The sequence below is a fragment of the Lepidochelys kempii genome, chromosome 1 (assembly GCF_965140265.1).
Source record: "Lepidochelys kempii isolate rLepKem1 chromosome 1, rLepKem1.hap2, whole genome shotgun sequence".
Taxonomy (NCBI): domain Eukaryota; kingdom Metazoa; phylum Chordata; order Testudines; family Cheloniidae; genus Lepidochelys; species Lepidochelys kempii.
Window position 1 is genome coordinate 186,158,282 of NC_133256.1, and position 18,369 is coordinate 186,176,650.

The following is an 18,369-nucleotide window of genomic DNA, read 5'->3' on the forward strand; positions in this document are numbered from 1 at the left end:
GTCAACATATTTTAAAGGTTACTAAAGGGTATACACACTACTTGCTCATAAGTGCTGTACTGTGCAAAAGATTTTTCATAAATTATTGCACATAAATCTACATTAAGTATTTAGTGATATTTATGAAAAATGTTTGTTGTGAAATTTATGCAGGGCCTGTTAGTAAATTTAGTTTATATTGATGAAGTTATTTAAGATTTTTTTTGAAAGCCATTATTTAAGAGCTTGTCAGACAGTTATAAAACCGAATTAGAACGATTCATCTAGTGTTTCTTAAATTTTTGTGTAAACTTTTACCTAGCGGAAGGTGCCAGATCATAAGCCCTGGAGACTGATGTTCTGAATTTATTCACAGCATAGTCGAGTGTGAGTGTAAGATTCCCCATGCTTCCCTGCCAGTGTACCTTTACCCGAAAGGACCACCTCAAGGAGCGAAGAGGGGAGTTGACATTTCCTTGCCCTTTTAATTCTTGGTGGCTTTGAGACTGCTAACTAGAGTGTCAAACAGTCCCAACCATAGTGCTGTCTTTTTTTTATGTGGGACTAGACTGAGACCACCAACTCATTTCACATAGACTGCCAAATAGCAGTTATATGGCATTTTTCAGTCACTGCTAACCTTAGCTGGATTTGAACAGGTGTGACTGAGATAGGTGAAAATAACAGCAGTTTATCTAAAGCTGTTGCTTTGCCTTCTGTGCAGTTGAGCACTTGCCTTGGTGATGTAAATGAAAAGAGATGGAGTTCCCCTCCACCTCTAGCCTTTCCTGGCCATTAGGTTGCCACTGATCAGAATGTTTCTTCTCCTGCTTCTCCCTTTCATTACTACTTATGGGTTCCATGGCAGCATTCTCATCTGTTTCCACATGAATGCATCAGAAGAATCTTTTGTTTGTCAGCAGCAGCACCATTTTCTCTGATCATATACACCTCAGGCATTTCTTCATTGTGTAGAACGTGTATTAAGGGAGTATTACCTAACCAAGGGTGATTGAGAGGGACGGGAGTTGCAGGACAGAAGAGAGGGTAAACAAAGTTTGGGCAGGATTCTATTTCCTCCCTCAACATCCCCGGTGACTCCCCCATTCCCTATGCATGCTACAAAGTATGTATCTTCACTGCAAAGTTACTTGAGTGATCAGGACCTGGGTTAGCCTAATGCCAGGTGAGCAGCCATGCTATAAACCAAACTCAAGTTACAGTGTCTTCATTTCAGAGTGGCAGCCGTGTTAGTCTGTATCTGTAAAAAGAAAAGGAGTACTTGTGGCACCTTAGAGACTAACACATTTATTAGAGCATAAGCTTTTGTGAGCTACAGCTCACTTCATCAGATGCATACTGAATTCACCTATGTGAGGTGCGAGGCCTTCTTGGAGCATATACCATGTTCTTTGTGCTGCAGTAAGCTGAGCCACTCTGTGGTTGTGGGAAAACTTCAGTCCTGGGCATAAGAGGAATTGTGGGAAGGTCATTGGAGGACTATCAGAACTTGAGTGGCTTAACCTGCATCCTCCTGGATAGTGAAGGGTTAGCTGCCCAAATGAAAGCCTCTCTTGGGTGTTAGTCTGTGTCTCAGAATGGGCCAAGTAGGCCTGGTTGAGAGTACCATAGAACTTGGGTCAAAAGTTTGTGTGTGTCTGGATGGAGAGCCCGGTTAATGGCAACACCTGAATAAGAGCCCAGGTTAACTCTTCGGTGAAGTTATCCAAAGAGGCTGCTGAGGGTGACTCCTCAAAAACCCTCTCACCTTCCTGTCCTGCTCCCACTGTGGCCCATGATGTATCTGACTGCTGGAACAGATCACAATTCAGGGATACAGGCTCAGGCAGCAGCCTTTCACCTCAAGTTTCTCTTCTTTGCTCTCATGGTACTTTCCTCAGCCTTGTATGGTCCTGAACCTCCAGAAACGTGTAGCCTGCTGGGGAATGGGGAAAGTGATTAGAGCTACCAAAGAGAATGGGGAACGAAGTTGGTGAGGAGAAATCAGCAAAAACATGTAAAAGAATGGAAAACAATAGGAAAGAAAGAAAAGATGAGAAGGAGAAAGAACAGAAAAGTTACATGACAGATAGAAGAAAGGAGAGACTGCAGGGAGTGAAGGGATTCAGGTTGGTAGTGGGTGACCTCGCTGCCAAGACACTGTGGAGCGGGAGGTTGCGGGAGGACCTGTATATTAAGCAATTACAAACGTGTGGAATTGGCTTTGGAATCCCCCTGTTACTGCAGAATTTTGCTCCAGAATCTAATTTTTCCTGTAAAAGGAAATATGCTATGGTTGTGAGAATAGCCTTGAAAACGTGAATGTGGTGTAGTGTTATCTTCTTGAGTCTGCAGACTGTCTGAAACAATAGTTTTGAGCTACAAATTCCCCCTTTACCTCAGTGGCTTTTTCATTCAAAACTAAAGATAATTTAAATTTCAGTATTATTTCACTGCTGATTGTCTAGGCAGAAATACCTAGTAAATATGCTTATTGCATAGTCCAGAACTGCCTTTCTAGGTCATCTGAGCCCTAGCTGCCCCTTGCTAAGCTACCAAAACCTTTACTTCCTCTTCCTGTCCCGACAGTATTTAAGGCAGCAGTTTTCAAACTTTTTTTTCTGGTGACCCAGTTGAAGAAAATTATTGATGCCCATAACACAATAGAACTGGGGATGAGGGATTTGGGTGGGGGAGGGGGCAGGGTACTGGGGTGTGGGAGGGAATCAGGGCTCTGGTCTGGGGGTGCAAGCTCTGGGGTGGGGCCAGGGATGAGGGGTTTGGGGTGTAGGAAGGTTTGGGGGGCTGGGGCAGGGGATTGGGATGTGGGCTTACCTTGGGCAGCTCCTGGGCAGCAACGCAGCAGGGGTGCTAAGGCAGGCTTCCTGCCTGTCTTGGCATTGCAGACCGCACTGCGCTATGGAAACAGCCAGCAGCAGGTCCAGCTCCTAGGCGGAGGAGCGCAAGTGGCCCTTGCCCGCAAGCACTGCTGCCCTCCCCCAGCTTCCATTGTTTGGTAACCAGCCAATGGGAGTGCGGAGCCAGCGCACAGAGCCCCATGGCCCCCCGCCTAGGAGCTGGACCAGCTGCTGGCTGCTTCTGGGGCACAGCACTGTGCTGGAACAGGTAGAGACTAGTCTGCCTTAGCTGGGCAGCACTGCTGACGGGACTTTTAACGGCTCAGTCAGTGGTGCTGACCAGAGCTGCCATGACCCAGTGCCTAACATTCTGTGACCCAGTACTGGGTCATGACCCACAGTTTGAAAACCACTGATCTAAGGTATAGTTATGTGTCATCAGTGCAAAAATCTGCATCATACAGAAAATAAAAATGCATGGTAAAATAAATTAGATTTAATATCAACACAAGTTACTGTACTGACTGTATTCATTTTTATATTTAATTCAAGCCCACCATTTAAATTACAACTCTGGCTACTGTAGAATTGCTAGGGATATTGCTGAGTCCAGGGACTTTGCTGCAGAATCTAGGCCCCACTTATTTTGGAATAAACAGAGCCTTGGTTAATGCACTAAAGTTAATACTGTGTAGAATAAACTCTGTGCAAGGGGTAGGGTTGTGGCTGTTTTGGGAGTCGTAGCTTGAAATTTTAATATTTTTGTGTGACTAAAATTGGCCTTAACGTTGTCTTATTTCACCTATATACTCAATGTTCTTCGAGTCCTTGTTCATGTTGGTTCCATTCTAGATGTGTGTGTGCGCCCACGTGCACAGTCGTCGGAGATTTTTGCCTTAGCGGTATCCGTAGGGTTGGCTGTGGTGCCCCCTTGAGTGCCATGCTCATGCGATGATATATTAGGTGCTGCTGGCCCTACGCCCTCTCAGTTCCTTCTTACGGCCCATGACGGTTGGTCAAAGTACCTTGTCTTGCATTGCAAAAGTGTTAGCGGTTCTTTACAACCCATTGTCTATCTTCTTTGTTTATAGTTTGTAGGTACTTAGTTAGCCATTAAGTTAAGTGTGTGTTAGTTTGGTAGTTAAAGTCCCAGCTGGGACTTTGCCCTGGAGCTTGGCACGTCCTGTCCGTCCCGTCGTTCCCCCCCCTCGTCCCCGTCCGTCCCCCCCCTTCCCGCTTCTAACTATGCTCATCATGCAACAGGCCGATGCCTATTAGTGACCCCCACAACAGCTGTTTGAAGTGCTTGGGGGAGTCCCATAGAAAGGACAAATGTAGAATCTGTAAACAAAAACAAAACAAAAAAACCCATCTTTTGCTCTAGAACCCAAAAGGGGCGGGATATCTGCTTGAGGGCCCTCCTGGCTTTAGGGGCAGGGGTGGGCGCTGGCTTCAGCGCTGGGGCTCCAGGCACCGGGTTTCAGCTGTGGGGCTCTGTGGCCCCCCCCCGAAAGGGCTCGTGGACCCCTGTTTGAGAACCGCTGGCCTCGGCGGTCTCGCAAACATCGGTCCCTATCAGGACGGGATCGCTCCCTATCACAGCACCAGTTTCCAACTCCCCAGTACCGCTCATCGGGCAGGCACTGATCCTCACCTTGTCTCACTCATCGCTGACCAGGGTCAGTTGGCAGACTCAGGCCTCAACGGCTCCGCCCTGATCATCAGAAGGGCAGTGGTCCAAGTTGGACCCGGAGTTCAGCCCCTCAATGGGGAAGGGTGATTTGCCACCGACCTGTGAGAACAGTACGGTAGCAGCAGCAGCGGCATGGCAGCAGGGATAGTGGCACACTCAATGGCCATACTGGAACCCATGGGGTGTGCCTGTAATGCCGGTCCCCTATTCCCACCATTCCTCCCTTGCTACCTCGGACAAACTGCCTCTGGCACTGTTGGCACCGGAGTCTGAACATGGTACTGAATCCAACACGGGAGCAGCGCAGCAGGCTCCAATGCATAAGGAACCGTTCCCGGAGAGGGAAGAGGAATCCACCCTCCCCCGGTGGTCGTCGTCTCCGGACTAAGTGATGGTGAATCCCTCACAAATGGGCAGTACCCCCGACGACTTCAAGGAGCTCCAGGTCCTCCTTAAAAGAGTGGGTTCCAAATTGAACTTGAAAATTGAGTTTGTGGAGGAGTCCAACCTCTTTTTAATGTTATATCCTTCTCCACCCCAACCCGGGTCACGCTGCCCGTCCACCCAGGGGTCCTTAAGAATGCCAAATCACTGTGGCAGACCCCCCTCTTCCATTCCGCCTACTTCTAAGAAGGCGGAAAAGAAGTACTACGTCCCTGCAAAACAGTTAGAATATCTGTATGCACACCCTCCAGCAGCATCACTGGTCATGTCTGCTGTTAATGAAAGGGACAGGCAGAGCCAAGTCAGTGGCATGCCAAAAAACAAAGACACCAAGAGACTGGACTTGTTTGGCAGGAAAATTTATTCAACAGCCAGCCTGCAATTTCAGGTGTCTAACCACCAGGCCCTGTTAGGCAGGTACAATTTTAATCTGTGGGACTCCCTAAGCAAATTCAGGGAGATCTTCCCACAAGACCAAGCCCAGGGGTTTGCCACTTTAGTGGAAGAAGGCATAGTGGTGGCAAGAGGGGCCTTCCATGTGGCCTGGGACACTATGGACTTGGCGGCCAAGGTGGTCGCCTCTATGGTAGTCATGAGGTGCAGCTCCTGGTTGCCCCCAGGAGATGCAGGCCACCATTCAGGATCTCCTGTTTGAGGTGGCAAAGCTCTTCTCTGAGCTCATGGATGCAAGTCTCCCCGGCCTTAAAGACTCCTATGCCACCCTCCGCGCCTTTGACCTTCATACCCTTCAGCAGGCCAGAAAGCCATTCCGTTCTCCGCCTCTCCAGTCTAGGTCCTGGGAACTCCCTGGCTGAGCATCTACAGGAGAAAGGATAGAGACAAGGGGTCTAAGCAGTGACACCTGTTGTCTTCCCATTTGTCTGGTCAGTCTGTCCTTTCCAGGAACCAAGGTGGCCAGAAGCAGGTATTTTGATGGTGTGCTCGAGGACGGTGTCCCAGTCGCATCCCAGGATCCACCCTCCTCCTTTCTTCAACCGCCTGTGCACCTTCCAGTTGGCCTGGTCATTGCTGACCTCGGACCATTTGATGCTTAATGTAGTATCTTCAGGTTACACCTTCCACACTCAGGCCCCTGCGGACACATCTGGCATCGGTCTACATCCCCAACAGACATAGCGTGGACTGGTAGTCAAGGTCCCAGACCCCATCCTGTCATCACTCGCATGGTGGCAGAATCCTGCATTTGTGTTGGAGGGGGTTCCCTTCGTGGCTCCATCCCCGCTGATGACCCTTGTCTCCGATGCCTCGGACCTGGGGAAGGGAGCCCACCCGGGCGATCTCAGCATGCAAGGTCATTGGTCAAGTCACGATCACTCCCTACACATAAACATCAGGGAGTTCAGAGCAGTTCACCTGGCCTGCCAAGCCTTCCTACCTCACATAGGAAGCAAGATGGTCCAGGTCCTGACAGACAATACAACGGCTATCTACTATATCAACAAGCAGGGTCGTCTGCCCTTTGCCAAGAAACCCGCAGGCTTTCGGACTTCCATCTCATAGCCGAACACCTTGGCAGATTGCCTCAGCAGGACCTTCTAGTCTTGTCACGAGTGGTCCTTCCATCCGGAAGTGGTCAGCATCATCTTCCAGAGGTGCCGGACTCCCCGATGGACCTGTTCACGTCCAGGCAGAGCAGGAAATACCACGTTTTCTGCTGTATTCAGGTGATCAAAAGAGACTCCCTATTGGATGCTTTTCTGCTCCTGTGGTCGGGGGCTCTGTTGTACACCTTCCCCCCCAGTGCCATTAATTCACAGAATCCTCATGAAGATCAAGCAGGACAAGGCGAAGGTGAGCCTCATAGTGCCGGCTTGGACACTCCAGCGCTGGTTTGGCACGCTGCTGGACCTCTTGTGGCTGCTCTGTTACAGCTACTGCTCAGGCTGAACCTGCCAAAAACCACGGCAGTCTTCTGCATCCAAACCTGGCAGTGCTGCACCTGATGGCTTGGCTGCTGCATGGTTAAATGCAGAGGAGCAGGAGTGCTCATCTGGTGTCCAGCAGGTACTGTTGGGTAGCAGAAAACCCTGCATCAGAGCTACCTACCTGGCTGAATGGAGGTGGTTTGCCTATTGGACCTCGGATAAAGGCATTCGGCCCAAGCAGGCCTCGCTGCAGTTAATCCTGGACTACCATCTGGATCTCAAGTTCCAAGGCCTGTCCCTTTCATCTATCAAGGTCCCTTTGGCCACTGTCTCGACCTTCTATCTGCCTCTCGAGGGCAGCTTGGTTTTTGCCCATGACATGACTGCCAGATTCCTTAAGGGCCTTGAGTGCCTCTACCCACATGTCAAGGGACCCCGTCCCTCTGTGGGACCTGAATCTTGTGCTGTCACGGCTCACAGGACCCCCCACTTCAAGCCTCTGGCTTCCTGCTCTCTCCTTCTCCTTTCTTGGAAGGTTGCCTTCTTGGTTGCAATAACATCTGCCTGCAGGGTCTCAGGGCTTTTACCTCCGAACTGCCCTATACTGTCTTTTACAAAGACAAGACAAGGTCCAGCTGCGGCCGCACCCAGCTTTTCTGCCCAAGGTGGGGAGGAGCCGGGAATCTCCCAGTTTCATATGGGCCAGGACATTTACTTACCTGTTTTTTTTCCAAAACCACATAAGTCAGAGGAGGAGTGTAGATTGCATTCCCTAGGTTGTGCTAACCTCCTATATTGAAAGGACCAAGCCATTTTGTAAGTCTATGCAATTGTTTGTCACGGTGGCCGACAGGATGAAAGGTCGTCCAGTGTCTGCTCAAAGAATTTTTTCTTGGATCACTGCCTGCATTCGCTGCTGCTAGGATGAGGCAAAGGTGCACCCTACAGTGATCGTAACCGCCCATTCAACCAGGCCACAAGCCTCTTCGGCAGCTTTCCTAGCTCAAGTGCCTATCCAGGACATCTGTAGGGCCACCTGGTCGTTGGTCCAATGTTCATGTCCCATTACGTACTTACCCAGCAGGCCTGGGACAATGCTGGCTTCGCCAGAGCAGTGCTGCAAGCCGCAAGACCGTGAATTCTGAGTCCACCTCCAAGAATACTGCTTGAGAGTCACCTAGAATGGAACTGACATGAGCAAGCACTCAAAGAAAAAACGGTTCCCTACCTTTTCGTACCTGTGGTTCTGCAAAATGTGTTGCTCATGTCCATTCCATTACCCACCCTGCTGCCCCTCTGTCAGAGTTGCTGGCAAGAAGGAACTGAGAGGGCGTAGGGCCAGCGGCACCTAATATATCAGCGCATGAGCGTGGCCATAGCTGACCTTACAGATACTGCTAAGACAGAAATCTCCAACTGTACACATGAATGCGCCCACACCTAGAATGGATAAGACATGAGCAACACATCTCGAAGAATAACAGTTATGAAAGGTAGGAAGCTGGGTTTTTTTTAGTTGTATATAATACTATTGCTTATCTTTATTTTTCTAGTTACGGCAACCTCCTGTTAAACGTTTGAGACTAAGAGGGGATTGGTCAGATACGGGACCAAGAGCAAGGCCTGAGAGTGAACGAGAAAGAGATGGTAATGTGTGGTTATTTTAATTGTTGTTTCTAGTATTTCTGAAGTATATAAAGTGTTAAAAACAAAATTATCTGCAGTTTTTAAGGATCACACCCATATTTTAGAATATTTCACTTATAGCTTAACATAAGATGAAAAATGTTGCTGTACTGAATGTAGTAAATTTTATGCCCTGTCTGCATTAGGGAAATTCTAATCAGTGTAGTTAATAGTGTAGGTGCACCGCACCTGTGTGAAATAAGACTTACTGAATTAAGCTGCACTAATGTACTACGTTGATGTAGTTACATCAGTGTGAATTTCCTTAATGTAGATACGGCGTTACTTTTTGCTAAAGCTACAAGAGGAAATACTGTGTAATAATTAAATCTGGACTAGGAATCAAAACAATAGTGTTTCAATCCTGATTCTGCCACTGATTCATTAGTGACAGTCGCCAAGTCGTTTAATTTTGATGCCTGTGCTTTCACATCTGTAAAGTAGTATTACGCAGTGGCTGGAACCATACGCTGTTAATACAGGCAGTTAATAGGTCCAAAAATTGCTTTGCCAATAATAAAGTGGGGTCAGCAAACAGTGATCCTATTGCATTTTAAGTTGGAAAGCTTGTGGAACGTTGCTGTCTTTCTTTAATGACATCTTCCCCTTTGCCCTTCAGTGCATTTTCATCTGCATATCCATAATGATCTCTTCGCTTATCTTCATGTGTATTTGTGTGATTATTTTTTTTTATACTCCACACTTCTATAGGCCCCACTCATTTTTTAAGTTTATTTCTTTTCACATCACCTCTTGGCTACAGCTCCTACTTGGTTCTTGCTCCTCACTTTCTGTCTGCATCCTCTCCTCTTGGCAGTTATGTTTTTTCTTTTTTTCTTTTTACTTTTTTCGGTGTTCTTCTCTTTTTGGTTACCTGCTTTCTCATATTAGCAATGGTCTGTCTTGAAAAGGTTTTGAAAAGTGGCTGTGCTAGTTCTCCTACTTCCTAAAATCTGTCCTTTTTTCTCATCTCCTCCTCTAGGTCTTCTCTTCCACTCACCTCTTCCTACCTCGGAAAACTTCTGTGTGTCCATCCCTTTTGCCTCAAGCCTTTCCCATGACCCTGTAGTCTCTCTGTCCCTCTAGCTTCTCACATAAACGGTCACTTCTGATCTCCAGCTGATCTGAAGTTTGAGAGGGATACTGAAAACTCTCTCGTTCATCCTGCTTCCCTCCTCTGCAGCAAGTGTTTTTGGAACCAAGCAAAACTGACAAACATTAGAAAAAGAGAAGCAACAAAGAAAAATGAAAAACTCCAGCTCTGGCCTGTGGTGTGATTCTGACATTCCTCTCTTCTTCCTCTGGGCCATCTGTCTAGGCAGCTCTCACAGGTATTCAGAGGAATGGCAAGTCCACTTATCTTTTTGCTGCCTCGGATGTCCATTCTTTTTTCAGCAAAAAAAAAAATCTTTCAAACATTTATAAACAATTGCAGAGTTGTTTTATTTTACAAGAATTACAGGAGTAATAGCTTAAGGTACAGCCTTTAATTTCTTGTGTGCTGTAGACAGCTAGGCACATGTTCGAAATCAATGGCTAAAAGGTCTTTAGCCACATGAGCCTAGCAACTTTGTCAACAAGAAGTTTAGGAAAAAAGTGTCAGGAAATGGGGGGGAAAAAATCAAGAAACCAAGAAAATAATGGAAGTAAATTATGTAATGCTTTGAGGTAAAAAGATACGCTTTAAAATTGTCCAAAAGTTTAGGTATCTTAAAATACATCACAAGCTTTGCTGCTTTTTGCCCGATCAAAAGAATATTCAGGGTCACAGGAAGACACTCGTATGTAGCTCAACACACAAACCTTTGAAAATTAAGAAAACTCATGTTTTTACAGAAAATACTTTTTTTTCCTTCTTAGGTCTTTTTCTTTTTGTGTGTGCTTAATGTGAATTTAACAATTCCTTTTTTTAATCACACTATCTTTACACTCTCCCACCCACCCACCCCATTACCCAGAGTTTTCAGAACCCAAGGCAGTGGTAATTTTCCTGTTTTCCTCCAGGCAGTGTCAGGAATCAGTGGGGACGCAGTTCCTCCATCTGAATGATTAGGGCCCTACCAAATTCACGGTCCATTTGGGCCAGTTTCACCCTCATAGGATTTTTAAAATAGTAAATTTCATGATTTCAGCTATTTAAATCTAAAATTTCACTGTGTTGTAATTGTAGGGGTCCTGACCCAAAAAAGAGTTGTGGTGGTGCGGGGTGGTTTGCAAGGTTATTGTAGGGAGGGTTGCAGTACTGCTACCCTTACTTCTGCGCTGCTGCTGGCAACAGTGCTGTCTTCAGACCCTGGCAGCTGGAGAGCGGCGGGTCCTGGCCAGGAGTCCAGCTGTGAAGGCAGAGCCGCTACCACCAGCAGCAGCAGCACAGAAGAAAGGATGGCATGGTATGGTATTGCCACCCTTACATCTGCTTCCCTGCTTGCAGAGCTGGGCCGTCAGCAGCTGCCACTCTCTGGCCGCCCATCTCTGAAGGCAGCAGTGCAGATGTAAAGGTGTCATGGTATAGTATTGACACCCTTATTTCTGCACTACTGCTGGTGGGGTGCCGCCTTCAGGCCAACAGCTGCCGCCTCTCCCCGGTCACCTAGCTCTGAAGGCAGCGCAGAAGTAAGGGTGGCAATACCATGACCTCCCCTAAAATAACCTTGTAACTCGCCCTGCAACTCCCTTTTGGGCAGGACCCCCAATTTGAGAAACATTGGTCTTCCCCATGAAATTTGTATAGTATAGGGTAAAAAGCCCACAAAAGACCAGTTTTCACCAGGGGGGAGGGGAGACCAGATTTCATGGTCCGTGACGCATTTATCATGGCTGTGAATTTGGTAGAGCCCTAGATATAATTGATACAAACTATTTTTAATTAGATTTTAAGCATGTGTGCGCGCACACACATGCTGTCACGGTAGGTTTTAGAGCATCTTAAACCTTTATATTTACCCAAGTTAAGATGGTTTCAAGGGATCAACAACTAGGGGTGTCCAGGTTCCAGTTTTTATCCAGCTGATGGGGAATTTTAGATGTCAGAACCTTGCCTAAAGAAAACTTGCTTGGACTGCTCCCAAGCACACTTTCTAACGAAACTTTTTATACATTTTCTCCAAACAAAGCACATACAGTAGAACCACAGAGTTATGAACTGACTGGTCAATCACACACCTCATTTAGAACCAGAAGTACGCAGTCAGGCAGCAGAGACCAAAAGAAAGCAAATACTGTACAGTATAGTACTGTGTTAAATGTAAACTACTGAAAAATAAAGGAAAAGTTTAAAAAAGCAAAACTTTTAACAACGTAAGGAAACTGTTTCTGTGCTTGTTTCATTTAAATTAAGGTGGTTCAAAGCAGCATTTTTCTTCTGCATAGTAAAGTTTCAAAGCTGTATTAAGTCAATGTTCAATTGCACACTTGAAAGAATAACCGTAACGTTTTGTTCAGAGTTACGAATATTTCAGAGTTACAAATAATCTCCATTCCTAAAGTGTCCGTAACTCTGAGGTTCCTCTGTAACTCATAATAGCCCCTGATAGGCTAACAATTTTCCTAGCAATAGCCAATGACAATTCATTATTCTCATTATTAGCAAAGCATTTCTAATCATAACAAGAATAAAACTTACATCAGAGGGGCCTAAAACCAAGATCATCTGTCAACACATTCCTTTTATTTTCATGAAACCTTAATCTCTGACCTTGCCTCTCAGGGCCTAAGATTTTCCTTGCTATGTGATGTTTGGGTTTCCAGTGGCAATGGTTGAACATACAAAATGGCTGACTGCAGTACTGCCAAATTCTGGGATACATGCAAGTGTATCAAATTCAAGGACTACAACCCCACCCACCTCATTTTTCCTGTCACCGAGGTTGTCTGTCACCCAAGTTGTCTGAATATTTCTTCCATTGCTCCTCCATAGGTTTCCTTTCTTCTCTCCATTTCACTCAGCCCCCATATGAGCTATGCCTAGTTCCAAGATCCTACTCTTTCGCTAAGACTGCAACTTCAGCACCTTGATTCTCATCTGATACAGCTAAATAGTGGCTGATGTGCTGGGGACAGAAGGTACATTGTATTAGTTAGGCAAGTGGGTGAGCTGAGACTTCTGTTGTGCTAAATTATCTGTTTGTTTACCTCATCCTTCCACCTTATATCCATCGCCTTCCTTATCTACCCTCCTCCTCTAATCCCTCCAGTTGTTCTGGTGCAATCCATCCCATCTCCTGATCTTCCTTGTGCTCATGCCCTACCTTACTCTTCTCCTTAACTTCTTGCTCTCTTCTGGCTTTTCCTTCTCCCAATACAAAAATGCTTTAATCTCTCCTATTTTACAAAACCAAACCTTGAGCCCACTTGCCTCTCCAACTGTCACCCAGTCACCTTTCATCTCTAAGTTCATTGAATGCACTGTTTACAATTGCTGTCTGGAGTTCCTCTTCAATCCAACTTCTGTCCCTTGCATTCCACTGAAACCACTCTTGCCAAAAAAAATTACTCCTTCATAGCTACAGTTCAGGACCAGTTCTCCATACTTACCCTCCTTAACTTGTCAGCCACTTTTGGTACAGCTGACCATGCTCTTCTTGGAATCATGTCTGTCTTAGGTTCTGTGACACTGTCCTCTCCTGGTTCTCCTCCTACCTCTATAAGCACTCCTTCACTGTGTCTTTTGAACAATCCTCCTTTTCTGCCCTTGATCTTTCTTCAGGGCTTCCACAGGGTTCTGTCATTGGTTCCCTTCTCTTCTCCCTCTACCCCTTATCTCTGGGTAATTTCATTTGCAAACACAAATTCAACTACCATCTCTATGTTGACAACAAAGATCTACCTCTCTCCTGCAGACCTGTCTCCTTCTGTCCAAACTAAAATCTTGGCCTGTGTTTCTGACTTATTCTTGTGGATGTTTAGCAACAAGCTCAATCTGCAAAAGAACTCCTAATCTCCCTCTTCTTTCTCAAACACTGTGGACAACATCATCACCCTGCTGGTCATTCAGGCCTATAACTTGGGTATTATTTTTAACTCGGACCTCTCTCTGGGTCCTTACATCCAGGTTATATCTAAATTTTGCTGTTTGTTTCTGTATAACATATCTAAAATTACAGTCTTTCCTGTCCATCGACACAGCTAAAACTCTCATGCAAGCTCTCGTCGTGCATCTTGGTTACTGCAACATCCTTTACTCTAGCTGTGACAAATGCAGTTTTGCCCCACTCATATCCATCAAGAATGCTGCTGCAAAGGTCATTTTCCTAGTCTGTCACTTTGACCATGTCACCTCTCTCTTTGAATCCTTTCACTGCTCCCCCTTCTCTATCACATCAAACATAAGCTACTTTTCTTCACTTTCAGGGGCCATCAGTCGATCCCCATCCTACCTATTGTCTATTTTGCTATCAAGCTGTCAATATTCACCTCGGATTGGCTAATGATGCCAGCTTCCACTGCCCACTTGTTAAATTTTCAAACAAACACCCTCATGCTTTCTCCCATGCTGCTTGCCACAGTTGAAAGGCACTTCCTGTAAACATTGGCAAAGCTACTTCATTATCCACTTTCAAATCCTTCATCAAAACTCTCCTTTGTCATGGTTCGTACAATTTTTTTTACAAGGGTTGAATTGCAAGTTTGCTGAAAACACTGCCTATCATGCTGACCAATATATTGTCTCATTGTTTCCCTGTAATCCCCCTGCTTATCTATCCATCTGTTGTATTTTGTCTTATGCTTAGTCTCCACTCCAAGGGGTTAACAATCTGTGTCTTTGTTCTGTGTGTATAGCATCTAGTACAATGGGGTTCTGGTGCATGACTAGGGCTTCTAGGCAATATTGTAATACAAATAATATGTTTAACTGTGTTCTTGAATACAGCAAGAATACATATATCTAGTTAGAAGGTACAGAATATCTTCTAACTAGATATATGTCAGCTGGGCAACAAGTGAAATCTGTGGAAATTTGAATTCCCTTCTGTCACTTACATTAAATAGCAGAATAATCAGTAAATCACTTTTCCTGCTTTTAAGGTATTATCTAGTAAAAATGTCCTGTTTAATAATAAATAAAATATTAATAATTGTGGGAATATGAAACAGCTGACCTATTAACTTTTATAACAAGTGTTCAAACTGAATACAGTGGAACTCAGTTAGAGAAAGTCAGATATAGGGAAATTCCAATTTAATTGTGAAGCAGAATGAAAGTTGAGGTTTTTTTTAGTTTATTTCCCTGTTCAAATTGCAATACGAGTTAGAATAACTTAGTCTTACTCTGAAAAAGTGCTTTCACTCTGAGGATACCAATTTGTATAACTTCAGTACTGTGTTTTTATATGGAAAAAGAAAAGCGTCTCTTGATTCTTTACAAAATTGCAGAAAAAATTTCAATATCTTTATTTTTACAGGGGAGCAAAGTCCTAACGTCTCTCTGATGCAGAGGATGTCAGACATGCTATCAAGATGGTTTGAAGAAGCTAGTGAAGTTGCGCAGAGCAACCGAGGACGAGGAAGATCTCGGTCTAGAGGTGATAACTTATTTTAGTAAGGATAAACAGAATTATTGATAATACAAGGATTTTTTTTTTACATGAAAGAGGGGGTTGGATGTACAAGATCTCTTTGATTGGAAGCTTTCTGGGGCACAAACTGTAGTTTTAGTATATTGTACAGTACAGAACATTTTATGTTTGCAAAATATTAAATGATCATACAAAAGAGTCCTTCTGTAAACGTGCATTTGCTATTTTTTTCCCCAAAGGTGGAACCAGTCGACCAGATGCCTCCATTATTAGCAACGTACCACCAAGTGCTGAATCAGAGACTGCAATGGAAGTGGATGGTCCTGAACAGCTTCCATCCTCTTCATCCTCTACAATGTCAGCACAAGCTCCCTCAACATCTTCCTCAATAGAAACCCCCCCTTCCCCATCCTTACTATCCTCTCCTGACAATGAACAAAGACCATCTTTGGAGGCATCTGCACATCCTACACTCCATCAGTCTGGTGAGGAGAAATCGATTCAATATGCCATGGTTTATCAAATTACTTAAATAACAAACTACAATTTTGTTTTTGACACATTTTTGGTAATTGATTTATAGTCTTGTTGAGGTCATGCATGTCATGAATGTGGATTAGATATTTCTGTTACTTGACACTATATAAGTGTGGCTATAAAGAAATGTACTTTCACAAAGAGAATCTCAAGTAGAATTACTAATCTTGTTTTTAAAAATTAATTATACTTTTTTTTAAAACAAAAAAGCCCTATATTTTGTATTGTTTAACTGTCTTCTTCGTGGCATACAAGTAGATACCCTACCCCTCCTGCTGAGATTTGGCTGCAGTAGCTCCAACACAATGAATAGCAAAATCTGTCATCTTTTGCTCATCAATGGAAATCTGGAATGATGTGTCCCTTTCAGCCAGTATATACACCCAGGACGTATAGAAGCTATGACAGAATCAACTACGGCAGAGTTGTTTTGCCTGTTGAAAGTATCTGGATGGACAGGGCTCACCTTGTAGTGTATTCTGTCCCATTTAATAATCTAAGTTCTATTTTCACTTCTAATATTGTAACTGAAGTAGCTCCTTGTCTTAAATGGAGATTTACATTTACATTAGTGTAAATGAAAGGAGAATTTAGCCTAGTTGTTAATATCAGTGATCTCTTTGTGGGAGAGAGCTACAAGGCTGAGTCACAGCCCTCTGCACCAATACGCAGAAGAGGCACTTTTTGTCCTGGATCCCTGTGGGTGCATAGCAGAAGGCCAGGAATACCACCTGCAAGAGGTGTTGCCAACTACCACAATTTTCTCACAGATATCACAATAACTGGTGCGTTTCCTAGAGCCCCAGCTTCTAGAGTCATGTGTTTACATGAGTCTCAGCTTTCAGTTTTTTTAAAAAACGTAAGTTTATAGTCCTTATGGCTATAGAGAGAAGCTTGAAGATGAGACCTGAGTGCACCCAAAAGGTTGAGAAACTAGAAGGAAAATAATCCCTGCCCCCCAATTATTATTTTTTAAAAATCTCATGGGTTTTTTGAGGCTTGACTTGTGATCTTTGAAAATTTGGGGGAGGCAGTACTGTGTAAGGTCCACCCTCTCTCTTCTGATACTTATTGCAGGCATTGTGAGTTGCTGTCCTTGGAGGAGATGAGTGGTTCCAACTCTCCCAGGCCCTGAGTGGATGTGCTGGGATGAGGGAGAGATGAGATTTTTCCCCATCTCCCAATCTTCTTTGAGAAGCAGCCATAAGAGGAAAGAGAGAGTGCCATTCACTGTGCTATGGCTGCTGCAGTCAGACCCTCTGGGACATTATCAGAAAGGGGCAGGACAGTACTGCTGCTTAAAAACATGGAAGAAAGAGAAGTTAAAGATATAAATGGATGTTTATTAAAGGTAATTTAAAAAAACCCCAAAACTTTCAAATATACCAATATTCGTCTGGTATCCCAGTTAATTTTCCCTAATAGAGAAAGTAAACAGCAACAATTTTACTCATTCCAACTGAAGTGTGGTTCATCTCTCCTAATAAATGAGAAAGTCAGGAACCCATTTTACTGAATATCAGGGGCTTTCAGTTACCTATAGCTTTTGCACACAGCATATTGATGCTGATACTATACCAACCAAGGTTTATATTCACAAATTGTCAAAAGCTCAAGGGCTCCGTTATACATAAAATGCTGCAGATTTCAGCCACCCTCATGTGTGATAGAGAGATGGCCAATCCCAGTATTGATCTGACTGTCATTTTGCTTTGTTCATTATATGTCACTGTTTACTGGGGCCTGTTGTCCCCGTGGCTGCACCTACTGTGTTAAAGAGAACTGCTGCAGGCTACTTTATTAAATGCTGTGAGTTGCATAATGACAACTGTTATAGAGAATCTTATGTAGTTCTGTACCAGCACTTTTCTGACATCTCTCCTACAGAATGCACTCTCACAAATGAATTTTTCCTTCTGTATTTCTCTGAGTAAGTCTGAAACTTTGGGTGAAAGTTTCTCATGCCAGCATGTGGAGTCCAACTGATACCATTATTTCCCAGTACATCCCCCTTCTGATGGTGTGCTCTCTCTCTCTGCACCACTTCCATTGGCAGATTCCTATCAAACAGGGAACTAAGCAACCTTCACCAAAAAAATTAATGGCAGTTTGCTTCACATCAGGTTTGAAAGATCATGTGTCTTGAGGGCAATGGAGATTTTAAACTTGCTGTAATTATGTTTGAGGTCTTTGACCACAACTGGTTAGGATTTCAGTTTTAAGTCTTATCCAGATACTTTTACTCTTACACTGCTCCTGAATGATATGTTCAGATGTTAGTTCAGTTATGAGTATGGAAAAAATACCACTTTTTGAATAACCAGAATCTCTCCTGCAGGAGTGATTACAGTAGTAACTTACTGGTCAGGAATAACATGATTCACTGAGATGGTAAAGTTGCACATAGAGAGATGTTGTTACAAAGAGGAGGGAGAAAAATTGTTCTCCTTAACCTTTGAGGATAGGACAAGAAGCAATGGGCTTAAATTACAGCAAGGGTGGTTTAGATTGGACATTAGGAAAAACTTCCTAATTGTCAGGGTGGTTAAGCACTAGAATAAATTGCCTAGGGAGGTTGTGGAATCTCCATCATTGGAGATTTTTAATAGCAGGTTAGACAAACACCTGTCAGGAATGGTCTGCATATTTAGTCCTGCCATGAGTGCAGGGGACTAGACTAGATGGTCCCTTCAAGTCCTATGATTCTGTGGCTAGTATCTACAGCTGTATCTGCTCACGCAGAAAGTGACTTTTTGAAATAAAGAACATTT

General features: G+C 44.3%; 1 protein-coding gene across 7 annotated transcripts in view; it reads left to right on the top strand.

The window, feature by feature from the left end:
• The window catches only part of LOC140895389 (DDB1- and CUL4-associated factor 6-like), a 247,260-nt gene that overhangs the window by 154,331 nt on the left and 74,560 nt on the right, over positions 1–18,369 (top strand). For all 7 annotated transcript variants that reach the window (XM_073304939.1, XM_073304947.1, XM_073304957.1 and 4 more), the window contains 3 exons: positions 8,414–8,507; positions 14,948–15,067; positions 15,301–15,546. In XM_073304939.1, the coding sequence (XP_073161040.1) occupies positions 8,414–8,507; positions 14,948–15,067; positions 15,301–15,546 (460 nt within the window). The remainder of the gene's footprint in view (positions 1–8,413; positions 8,508–14,947; positions 15,068–15,300; positions 15,547–18,369) is intronic.